This window comes from Oncorhynchus clarkii, chromosome 12 (genome assembly GCF_045791955.1).
Source record: "Oncorhynchus clarkii lewisi isolate Uvic-CL-2024 chromosome 12, UVic_Ocla_1.0, whole genome shotgun sequence".
Classification (NCBI taxonomy): Eukaryota; Metazoa; Chordata; class Actinopteri; order Salmoniformes; family Salmonidae; genus Oncorhynchus; species Oncorhynchus clarkii.
The window spans coordinates 6,678,437-6,690,936 of NC_092158.1; the positions used below are offsets into that span (position 1 = coordinate 6,678,437).

Sequence of the window (12,500 nt, forward strand, 5' to 3'; positions counted from 1 at the left end):
AGACAGACAGACAGACAGACAGACAGACAGACAGACAGACACAGAAGAACCCCCAATAACATACCCACTACATTATGCAACACTCCACCTTGGAGGCTTTTGAAGAGGAATTCATTGACCTGCTCTGGAAGCTAATTGACACGTTGGATCCTTCTAAGGATTCCATTCATTGTCCTGTCAACAGAACGCAGCCTAGCAGTGAGTCCCTCTGTAGGGAAACATTCAGACATGGGAAGCCAGCCACCCCAGGCCTGTAAGTGACTGGTGTTTAGTGTTGGGGAGTGACACATGTGTTTTTACATGGTAGAATGACCCTCTGAGAACGGGCCCTGTGTGGCAGACAGTGATGTAGTATAAACACTTTCTGTCTCTCTGCCTGTCTGTCTCTCTATCTCTCTGCCTGTCTGTCTCTCTGCCTGTCTGTCTCTCCATCTCTCTGCCTGTCTGTCTCTCTGCCTATCTGTCTCTCTGCCTGTATGTCTCTCTGCCTGTATGTCTCTCCATCTCTCTGCCTGTCTGTCTCTCTGCCTGTCTGTCTCTCCATCTCTCTGCCTGTCTGTCTCTCTGCCTATCTGTCTCTCTGCCTGTATGTCTCTCCATCTCTCTGCCTGTCTGTCTCTCTGCCTGTCTGTCTCTCCATCTCTCTGCCTGTCTGTCTCTCTGCCTATCTGTCTCTCTGCCTGTATGTCTCTCTGCCTGTATGTGTCTCTGCCTGTCTCTCTCTGCCTGTCTGTCTCTCCATCTCTCTGCCTGTCTGTCTCTCCATCTCTCTGCCTGTCTGTCTCTCCATCTCTCTGCCTGTCTCTCTCTCTGCATATCTGTCTCTCTGCCTGTATGTCTCTCTGCCTGTATGTCTCTCTGCCTGTCTGTCTCTCTGCCTGTCTGTCTCTCCATCTCTCTGCCTGTCTGTCTCTCCATCTCTCTGCCTGTCTGTCTCTCCATCTCTCTGCCTGTCTGTCTCTCCATCTTTCTGCCTATCTGTCTCTCTGCCTGTATGTCTCTCCATCTCTCTGACTGTCTGTCTCTCTGCCTGTCTGTCTCTCCATCTCTCTGCCTGTCTGTCTCTCTGCCTATCTGTCTCTCTGCCTGTATGTCTCTCTGCCTGTATGTCTCTCTGCCTGTCTGTCTCTCTGCCTGTCTGTCTCTCCATCTCTCTGCCTGTCTGTCTCTCTGCCTATCTGTCTCTCTGCCTGTATGTCTCTCCATCTCTCTGCCTGTCTGTCTCTCTGCCTGTCTGTCTCTCCATCTCTCTGCCTGTCTGTCTCTCTGCCTATCTGTCTCTCTGCCTGTATGTCTCTCTGCCTGTATGTCTCTCTGCCTGTATGTCTCTCCATCTCTCTGCCTGTCTGTCTCTCCATCTCTCTGCCTGTCTCTCTCTCTGCATATCTGTCTCTCTGCCTGTATGTCTCTCTGCCTGTATGTCTCTCTGCCTGTCTGTCTCTCTGCCTGTCTGTCTCTCCATCTCTCTGCCTGTCTGTCTCTCCATCTCTCTGCCTGTCTGTCTCTCCATCTTTCTGCCTATCTGTCTCTCTGCCTGTATGTCTCTCCATCTCTCTGCCTGTCTGTCTCTCTGCCTGTCTGTCTCTCCATCTCTCTGCCTGTCTGTCTCTCTGCCTGTCTGTCTCTCCATCTCTCTGCCTGTCTGTCTCTCTGCCTGTCTGTCTCTCCATCTCTCTGCCTATCTGTCTCTCTGCCTGTCTGTCTCTCTGTCTCACTGTCTCTCTGCCTACCTGTTTACTGTCTGTCTGTCCCCTAGGTGTCAATGGCTATCTGTTTACTGACTGTCTGTCCCCCAGGTGTCCATGGCTATCTGTTTACTGACTGTCTGTCCCCCAGCTGTCCCTGGCTATCTGTTTACTATCTGTCTGTCTGTCCCCCAGGTGTCCCTGGTTATCTGTTTACTGTCTGTCTGTCCCCCAGGTGTCCCTGGCTATCAGTTTACTGTCTGTCTGTCCCCCAGGTGTCCCCAGCTAAGCCATTAAAGGCGTTGATGCAGAGATGGGTGATGTACACGGAGGAGTGTAGCCGCAATCACAGCAGAGAACCGCCGCTCACTGGTGAGAAACACGCGCACACGTCGGCACGCACACTCACCATCATAAACACTGTGTAGCACCGTGCATTATGGGAAGATGAAGGTCCTCCGTTCTGCTCTCCCGGTGAGGGTCGGCTGTGGCAGTAGATACAGGGTAAACTAGTGGTTAGAGCGTTGGACTAGTAACCGGAAGGTTGCAAGTTCAAACCCCCGAGCTGACAAGGTATAAATCTGTCGTTCTGTCATTGAAAATAAGAATTTGTTCTTAACTGACTTGCCTGGTTAAATAAAGATAAAATAAAAATGTAAAATAAACATGTCTATCCTTCGTTCCAGGAAGATATTCCCTCCCTCTTCACAGATCTGATTGGACAGGATGTGTTCCGATCAACAGTAATTGTTTCCCCAGATAAAGAGATGTTCTGTAACTGTTTCCTGTAGGTGTTGTGTGTAACAGGACCTTTGACATGTATGCCTGCTGGCCCGATGGACTCGCCAACACTACTGTCAGTGTGTCCTGTCCCTGGTACCTGCCCTGGCACCACAAAGGTGAAGGTTGATGCTGATTGGTTGGTTGATTTGATGAATTGATTGGTTTGTTGATTGGTGAATAGCTTGTATATCACGTTCAATAAATACCAAACTCACGTCAAATATCTGAAACTTCTGTCAGGTTAATGTGAGAGGTAGTGTGAACGGGTAACAAGTCTGCTTGGGTCAGTGAATGACAGTCTACCTGTAATGTGTGTCTGTTCCAGTCCAGCATGGTTCGGTGTACAGGGAGTGTGAGAGGTAGTGTGAAAGGGTAACACGTCTGCTTGGGTCAGTGAATGACAGTCTACCTGTAATGTGTGTCTGTTCCAGTCCAGCATGGTTCGGTGTACAGGGAGTGTGAGAGGTAGTGTGAAAGGGTAACACGTCTGCTTGGGTCAGTGAATGACAGTCTACCTGTAATGTGTGTCTGTTCCAGTCCAGCATGGTTCGGTGTACAGGGAGTGTGACGCGGACGGCCAGTGGGTTCCCCAGAAGAACACAAGCGAGTGTGATGCTAATGATCCTGCTCAGGTGAAAATGATGTGTCTCTTGTGAGTGAGGCTCGGGAAATGCTGTGGATAAAATATCGTCATATAGACATGATGGGATGGGTGTATAGAATTGATTCGTGTTTTTCATCCGTGTGAGTGTACTGAGGTGTGTAGGCTAAATGGGTGTATAGAATTGATTCGTGTTTTTCATCAGTGTGAGTGTACTGAGGTGTGTAGGCTAAATGGGTGTATAGAATTGATTCGTGTTTTTCATCCGTGTGAGTGTACTGAGGTGTGTAGGCTAAATGGGTGTATAGAATTGATTCGTGTTTTTCATCCGTGTGAGTGTACTGAGGTGTGTAGGCTAAATGGGTGTATAGAATTGATTCGTGTTTTTCATCCGTGTGAGTGTACTGAGGTGTGTAGGCTAAATGGGTGTATAGAATTGATTCGTGTTTTTCATCCGTGTGAGTGTACTGAGGTGTGTAGGCTAAATGGGTGTATAGAATTGATTCGTGTTTTTCATCCGTGTGAGTGTACTGAGGTGTGTAGGCTAAATGGACAGGCCATTCAGAAGGTATTCAGACCCCTTACATTTTTCCACATTTTCCAACGTTACAGTCTTATTCTAAAATGGATTCAATTGTTTTTTCCCCTCATCAATCTACACACAGTACCCCATAATGACATCACAATACCCCATAATGACATCACAATACCCCATAATGACATCACAATACCCCATAACTGTCAGTAAGAGTGTCCATGATTGAGTCTTTGAATGAAGAGATTGAGATAAAAACTGTCCAGGTTGAGTGTTTGTTGCAGCTCGTTCCAGTCGCTAGCTGCAGCGAACTGAAAAGACGATGTTACAAGGTATGACGCTACAAGCTTGGCACACCTGTATCTGGGGAGTTTCTCCAATTCTTCTCTGCAGATCCTCTCAAGCTCTGTCAGGTTGGATGGGGAGCGTCGCTACACAGCTATTTTCAGGTTTCTCCAGAGATGTTCAATCAGGTTCAAATCAGGGCTCTGGCTGGGCCACTCAAGGACATTCAGAGACTTGTCCCGAAGCCACTCCTGCGTTGTCTTGGCTGTGTTCTTAGGGTTGTTGTCCTGTTGGAAGGTGAACCTTCGACCAGTCTGAGGGCCTGAGCTCTCTGGAGCAGGTTTTCATCAAGAATCTCTCTGTACTTTGTTCCGTTCATCTTTCCTTTGATCCTGACTAGTGTCCGACTTTTTGCCGCTGAAAAACATCCCCACAGCATGATGCTGCCACCACCATGCTTCACCATAGGGATGATACCAGGTTTTCTCTAGATTTGGCATTCAGGCCAAATAGTTCAATCTTGGTTTCATCAGGCCAGAGAATCTTGTTTCTCATGGTCTGAGAGTCCTTTAGGTGCCTTTTGACAAACTCCAGGTGGGCTTCCGTCTGGCCACTTTACCATAAAGGCCTGATTGGTGGAGTGCTGCAGTGATGGTTGTCCTTCTGGAAGTTTCTCCCATCTCCACAGAGGAACTCTGAAGCTCTATCAGAGTACCATTGGGTTCTTGGTCACCTCCCTGTCCAAGGCTGGGCAGCCAGCTCTAGGAAGAGTCTTGGTGGTTCCAAACTTCTTCCATTTAAGAATGATGGAGGCCACTTGTTTTTGGGGACCTTCAATGCTGCCGACATTTTTTTGGTACCCTTCCCCAGATCTGTGCTCACAAACTTCTACAGATGCACAATCGAGAGCATCCTGTCGGGCTGTATCACCGCCTGGTACGGCAACTGCTCTGCCCACAACCGTAAGGCTCTCCAGAGGGTAGTGAGGTCTGCACAACGCATCACCGGGGGCAAACTACCTGCCCTCCAGGACACCTACACCACCCGATGTCACAGGAAGGCCATAAAGATCATCAAGGACAACAACCACCCGAGCCACTGCCTGTTCACCCCGATATCATCCAGAAGGCGAGGTCAGTACAGGTGCATCAAAGCTGGGACCGAGAGACTGAAAAACAGCTTCTATCTCAAGGCCATCAGACTGTTAAACAGCCACCACTAACATTGAGTGGCTGCTGCCAACACACTGACTCAACTCCAGCCACTTTAATAATGGGAATTGATGGGAAATGATGTGAAATATATCACTAGCCACTTTAAACAATGCTACCTAATATAATGTTTACATAACCTACATTATTCATCTCATATGTATATGTATATACTGTACTCTATATCATCTACTGCATCTTTATGTAATACATGTATCACTAGCCACTTTAACTATGCCACTTTGTTTACATACTCATCTCATATGTATATACTGCACTCAATACCATCTACTGTATCTTGCCTGTGCCGCTCTGTACCATCACTCATTCATATATCCTTATGTACATATTCTTTATCCCCTCACACTGTGTACAAGACAGTAGTTTTGGAATTGTTAGCTAGATTACTTGTTGATAATTACTGCATTGTCGGAACTAGAAGCACAAGCATTTCGCTACACTCGCATTAACATCTGCTAACCATGTGTATGTGACAAATAAAATTTGAAATTGATTCGACACAATCCTGTCTCGGAGCTCCACGGACAACTCCTTTGACCTCATGGCTTGGTTTTTGCTCCGACATGCACTGTCAACTGTGGGACCTTATATAGACAGGTGTGTGCCTTTCCAAACCATGTCCAATCAATTGAATTTACCACAGGTGGACACCAATCAATGGAAACAGGATGCACATCAATTTGGAGTGTCATAGCAAAGGGTCTGAATACTTGGAAATGTCATATTTCTGTTGTATGTCTTTAATACATTTGCAAGAAATTCTAAAAACCTGTTTTTGCTTTGTCATTGGTATTGTGATGTCATTATGGGGTATTGTGATGTCATTATGGGGTATTGTGATGTCATTATGGGGTATTGTGATGTCATTATGGGGTATTGTGATGTCATTATGGGGTATTGTGATGTCATTATGGGGTATTGTGATGTCATTATGGGGTATTGTGTATAGATTGATGAGGAAAACATTTAATTTAATACATTTTAAAATAAAGCTGTAATGTAACAAAATGTGGAAAAAGTCAAGAGTCCTGAATACTTTCCCAACTTTCCTTATTGTTTCTGTGTGTGTGTGTGTGTGTGTGTGTGTGTGTGCGTGTGTGTGTGTGTGTGTGTGTGTGTGTGTGTGTGTGTGTGTGTGTGTGTGTGTGTGTGTGTGTGTGTGTGTGTGTGTGTGTGTGTGTGTGTGTGTGTGTGTAGCCTCACTATGGTCAGATCCTCAAGAAGTTCCGGACCATGTACACCGTGGGCTACTCTCTGTCTCTGGGGGCTCTGGTGTTAGCGCTCGGAATCCTGATCACTTTCAGGTAACACACACACACACACACACACACCCAGAGAGACACACACACTGAGACACACACACACACACCCATAGAGACACACACACTGAGAGAGAGAGATACACACACAAACACTAAGACAGCCTGTAGGATTTGTGTTAATGCTTGGTACCATGATCAGGTAACCCTCACCTCATGACCGTAAAGAGGAAAGACAGACAGACACCATGACCTCTCAGCCACTCAGCCACCCACCATGTCCTCTCAGCCACCCACCATGTCCTCTCAGCCACCCACCATGTCCTCTCAGCCACCCACCATGTCCTCTCAGCCACCCACCGTGTCCTCTCAGCCACCCACCTTGTCCTCTCAGCCACCCACCTTGTCCTCTCAGCCACCCACCATGTCCTCTCAGCCACCCACCATGTCCTCTCAGCCACCCACCATGACCTCTTAGCCACCCACCATGTCCTCTCAGCCACTGAGCCACCCACCATGTCCTCTCAGCCACCCACCATGTCCTCTCAGCCACCCACCATGTCCTCTCAGCCACCCACCATGTCCTCTCAGCCACCCACCATGACCTCTCAGCCACCCACCATGTCCTCTCAGCCACTGAGCCACCCACCATGTCCTCTCAGCCACTGAGCCACCCACCATGTCCTCTCAGCCACCCACCGTCCTCTCAGCCACCCACCATGTCCTCTCAGCCACCCACCATGTCTTCTCAGCCACCCACCGTGTCCTCTCAGCCACCCACCATGTCCTCTCAGCCACCCACCATGTCCTCTCAGCCACTCAGCCACCCACCATGACCTCTCAGCCACCCACCATGTCCTCTCAGCCACCCACCATGTCCTCTCAGCCACCCACCATGTCCTCTCAGCCACCCACCATGACCTCTCAGCCACCCACCATGTCCCCTCAGCCACCCACCATGACCTCTCAGCCACCCACCATGACCTCTCAGCCACCCACCATGTCCTCTCAGCCACTCAGCCACCCACCATGTCCTCTCAGCCACCCACCATGACCTCTCAGCCACCCACCATGTCCTCTCAGCCACCCACCATGTCCTCTCAGCCACCCACCATGCCCTCTCAGCCACCCACCACTCTTCATGGAGGTAGAAAGGTGTATGTTTCTCATCAATGAAACATGTTTGATTTGAATGGACAGGTCAGTGAAGCAAGGTAGCTCCACTGACCTTACTGTTTGGCCACCTAGTAACCATACATACATATTCTAATTCCATTCCTTTAACATTTCATCTTTGTTATATTACCTCTGCTGTAGTTGACATTCCCCCTAACAGGAAGCACACTGCCCCCCCCTCCCCTTACAGGAAGCTCCACTGTATGAGGAACAACATCCACATGAACCTGTTTGCATCCTTCATCCTGCGTGCTCTGTCCATCCTGATAAAGGACGCCATGTTGGAGGCTCCCAGCGTCAACATCGGACAGGACCAGGAAGTTACAGACTATGAGGTGGAGTGGCTCGTCAACAACGAGGTGTGTTGTTGTTGTTGTTGTTGTTTGTCTGAAAGGGTCGTGGTCAAAAGTAGTGCCGTTCAACAACAAGGAGGGTGTGTTGAGTTGAGTTGACCAGGGTGAGGTAAAGAGTCCAGTCAACAACAAGGTGGGAGTGTTGAGTTAAGTTGACCAGGGTGAGATAAAGAGTCCAGTCAACAACGAGGTGGGTGTGTTGAGTTGGGTTGACCAGGGTGAGATAAAGAGTCCAGTCAACAACGAGGTGGGGGTGTTGAGTTAAGTTGACCAGGGTGAGGTAAAGAGTCCAGTCAACAACGAGGTGGGTGTGTTGAGTTGACCTGGATGAGGTAAAGAGTCCAGTCAACAACAAGGTGGGGGTGTTGAGTTGAGTTGACCAGGGTGAGATAAAGAGTCCAGTCAACAACAAGGTGGGGGTGTTGAGTTAATTTGACCAGGGTGAGGTAAAGAGTCCAGTCAACAACAAGGTGGGAGTGTTGAGTTGACCAGGGTGAGGTAAAGAGTCCAGTCAACAACAAGGTGGGAGTGTTGAGTTGACCAGGGTGAGGTAAAGAGTCCAGTCAACAACAAGGTGGGAGTGTTGAGTTGACCAGGGTGAGGTAAAGAGTCCAGTCAACAACAAGGTGGGAGTGTTGGGTTGCGTTGACCAGGGTGAGGTAAAGAGTCCAGTCAACAACAAGGTGGGTGTGTTGAGTTGACCAGGGTGAGGTAAAGAGTCCAGTCAACAACAAGGTGGGTGTGTTGAGTTGAGTTGACCAGGGTGAGGTAAAGAGTCCAGTCAACAACAAGGTGGGTGTGTTGAGTTGACCAGGGTGAGGTAAAGAGTCCAGTCAACAACAAGGTGGGAGTGTTGGGTTGCGTTGACCAGGGTGAGGTAAAGAGTCCAGTCAACAACAAGGTGGGTGTGTTGAGTTGACCAGGGTGAGGTAAAGTAGCAGGTCAACAACGAGGTGGGTGTGTTGAGTTGACCAGGATTCTAAGGGCTTGATCTCTGAAGCATTGTTTAGTCATACAGGAGGATTCTAAGGGTTTGATCTCTGAAGCATTGTTTAGTCATACAGGAGGATTATAAGGGCTTGATCTCTGAACCATTGTTTAGCCATACAGGAGGATTCTAAGGGCTTGATCTCTGAAGCATTGTTTAGTCATACAGGAGAATTAGAAGGGCTTGATCTCTGAACCATTGTTTAGCCATACAGGAGGATTCTAAGGGCTTTGTTAAGTCTTGAAACGTGTTTTTTTTGTGTGTGTTGTGTCCTGTAGACGGCAGTGGGGTGTCGTATCGCCGTGGTGATGATGCAGTACAGTATCATGGCTAACAGCTATTGGCTGCTGGTGGAAGGCATCTACCTCCACAACCTGCTGGTCATCACCGTGTTCACTGAGAGAAACTACTTCAACATCTACCTGTGTATCGGCTGGGGTGAGGAGGGGGAGGAGAGGAGGGGGAGGAGGGGGGGGGGGGGGGGGGGGGGGGGGGTGAGGAGAGGAGAGGGATGGGGTGGAGGTTGTGTATTTGTCGCAGCACAGCACATTATATACCAGAAGACAGAGCATTTGGTAATCTGTTTGGTAGCCAGACACCTGAGTAGATCTATTATAGATATAGTCACCCTCAGGGTAAGGTAGTAGAGATATTATAGATATAGTCACCCTCAGGTTTAGTTAGTAGATCTATTATAGATATAGTCACCCTCAGGGTTAGGTAGTAGCGATATTAGAGATATAGTCACCCTCAGGGTTAGGTAGTAGAGATATTATAGATATAGTCAGTCTCAGGGTTAGGTAGTAGATCTATTATAGATATAGTCATCCTCAGGGTTAGGTAGTAGAGATATTAGAGATATAGTCACCCTCAGGGTTAGGTAGTAGAGATATTATAGATATAGTCACCCTCAGGTTTAGTTAGTAGAGATATTATAGAGATAGTCAGTCTCAGGGTTAGGTAGTAGAGATATTAGAGATATAGTCACCCTCAGGGTTAGGTAGTAGAGATATTATAGATATAGTCACCCTCAGGTTTAGTTAGTAGAGATATTATAGAGATAGTCAGTCTCAGGGTTAGGTAGTAGAGATATTATAGATATAGTCCGTCTCAGGGTTAGGTAGTAGAGATATTATAGAGATAGTCAGTCTCAGGGTTAGGTAGTAGAGATATTAGAGATATAGTCACCCTCAGGGTTAGGTAGTAGAGATATTATAGAGATAGTCAGTCTCAGGGTTAGGTAGTAGAGATATTATAGAGATAGTCAGTCTCAGGGTTAGGTAGTAGATATATTAGAGATATAGTCACCCTCAGGGTTAGGTAGTAGAGATATTATAGAGATAGTCAGTCTCAGGGTTAGGTAGTAGAGATATTATAGATATAGTCAGTCTCAGGGTTAGGTACTAGAGATATAGTCAGTCTCAGGGTTAGGTAGTAGAGATATTATAGACATAGTCACCCTCAGGGTTATGTAGTAGAGATATTATAGATATAGTCACCCTCAGGGTTAGGTAGTAGAGATATTATAGACATAGTCACCCTCAGGGTTATGTAGTAGAGATATTAGAGATATAGTCACCCTCAGGGTTAGGTAGTAGAGATATTATAGAGATAGTCAGTCTCAGGGTTAGGTAGTAGAGATAGTATAGAGATAGTCAGTCTCAGGGTTAGGTAGTAGAGATATTAGAGATATAGTCAGTCTCAGGGTTAGGTAGTAGAGATATTATAGAGATAGTCCGTCTCAGGGTTAGGTAGTCTATGAGTTCTTGGTGTGTTTAATGTGATTCTCTCTGCAGGTGCCCCTCTGATCTTCCTGGTGCCCTGGGTGATGGTGAAATACCTGTATGAAAATGAGGAGTAAGTACCTGCATGAGTGAGTGAGTGCCTGCATGCGTGAGTGAGTGCCTGCATGTGTGAGTGAGTGCCTGCAATGAGTGAGTGAGTGCCTGCATGCGTGAGTGAGTGCCTGCATGCGTGAGTGAGTGCCTGCATGAGTGAGTGAGTGCCTGCATGAGTGAGTGAGTGCCTGCATGAGTGTGTGAGTGCCTGCATGCGTGAGTGAGTGCCTGCATGCGTGAGTGAGTGCCTGCATGAGTGAGTGAGTGCCTGCATGCGTGAGTGAGTGTCTGCATGCGTGAGTGAGTGTCTGCATTAGTGAGTGAGTGCCTGCATGAGTGAGTGAGTGCCTGCATGAGTGAGTACTACTGTCGATGCAATGATGCATGACTGATGACACCTCCAATATTTTTAGAGACATGGAATTGAGAGGTCAGACAGCCTGCTCTCTCCAAGTGAAAATCCTTGCAGTGTTCCTTGGAGGATCTTGGTCAATTTAGCAGAAGATTTATAGTCAAAAGCTGTGACCTGAAACCATTTAGCGGTTGACGGGAATGTCTGTTTAGAACACAGGCAGGTTAGTAAACCAGGAAACCTTCTGCGATGTGTAATGCAGGAAACCTCCTGTGATGTGTAAACCAGGAAACCTCCTGCGATGTGTAATGCAGGAAACCTCCTGCGATGTGTAATGCAGGAAACCTCCTGTGATGTGTAATGCAGGAAACCTCCTCTGATGTGTAATGCAGGAAACCTCCTCTGATGTGTAATGCAGGAAACCTCCTGTGATGTGTAAACCAGGAAACCTCCTGCGATGTGTAATGCAGGAAACCTCCTGCGATGTGTAATGGAACGTTAAGCTTAGAACACTTAGAACCGAGATGATTCCACTCAGAGGACAGGAGAACATGCCCAAGAAGATCAACTGTCTCTTACGGTCCTTAATCTTTTATTCAGAGTCCAACCTCTCCATTCTCTACTCTCTACGGGACTGTAGTACCCTACTTCATACTCTCTACGGGACTGTAGTACCCTACTTCATACTCTCTTAGGGTTACTGTACTATAGTACCCTACTATAAACTCTCTTGTTCCCTCTGTGTTGTGTTGAGCCTTGTATACTGGGCCCTGTATGTTACGCTGTGTGTTGTGTTGAGCCTTGTATACTGGGCCCTGTATGTTACGCTGTGTGTTGTGTTGAGCCTTGTATACTGGGCCCTGTATGTTACGCTGTGTGTTGTGTTGAGCCTTGTATACTGGGCCCTGTATGTTACGCTGTGTGTTGTGTTGAGCCTTGTATACTGGGCCCTGTATGTTACGCTGTGTGTTGTGTTGAGCCTTGTATACTGGGCCCTGTATGTTACGCTGTGTGTTGTGTTGAGCCTTGTATACTGGGCCCTGTATGTTACGCTGTGTGTTGTGTTGAGCCTTGTATACTGGGCCCTGTATGTTACGCTGTGTGTTGTGTTGAGCCTTGTATACTGGGCCCTGTATGTTACGCTGTGTGTTGTGTTGAGCCTTGTATACTGGGCCCTGTATGTTACGCTGTGTGTTGTGTTGAGCCTTGTATACTGGGCCCTGTATGTTACGCTGTGTGTTGTGTTGAGCCTTGTATACTGGGCCCTGTATGTTACGCTGTGTGTTGTGTTGAGCCTTGTATACTGGGCCCTGTATGTTACGCTGTGTGTTGTGTTGAGCCTTGTATACTGGGCCCTGTATGTTACGCTGTGTGTTGTGTTGAGCCTTGTATACTGGGCCCTGTATGTTACGC

General features: G+C 47.6%; 2 protein-coding genes across 4 annotated transcripts in view; one reads left to right on the forward strand and one right to left on the reverse strand.

The window, feature by feature from the left end:
• Nucleotides 1-12,500, reverse strand: part of LOC139422664 (methyl-CpG-binding domain protein 2-like) — a 272,964-nt gene that overhangs the window by 165,499 nt on the left and 94,965 nt on the right. The gene's annotated exons all lie outside the window — the stretch shown is intronic.
• The window catches only part of LOC139422663 (glucagon receptor-like), a 100,380-nt gene that overhangs the window by 48,991 nt on the left and 38,889 nt on the right, over nt 1-12,500 (forward strand). For all 3 annotated transcript variants that reach the window (XM_071173837.1, XM_071173839.1, XM_071173838.1), the window contains exons 3-9: nt 1,961-2,057; nt 2,477-2,584; nt 3,006-3,100; nt 6,319-6,425; nt 7,747-7,915; nt 9,176-9,335; nt 10,694-10,754. In XM_071173837.1, the coding sequence (XP_071029938.1) occupies nt 1,961-2,057; nt 2,477-2,584; nt 3,006-3,100; nt 6,319-6,425; nt 7,747-7,915; nt 9,176-9,335; nt 10,694-10,754 (797 nt within the window). The remainder of the gene's footprint in view (nt 1-1,960; nt 2,058-2,476; nt 2,585-3,005; nt 3,101-6,318; nt 6,426-7,746; nt 7,916-9,175; nt 9,336-10,693; nt 10,755-12,500) is intronic.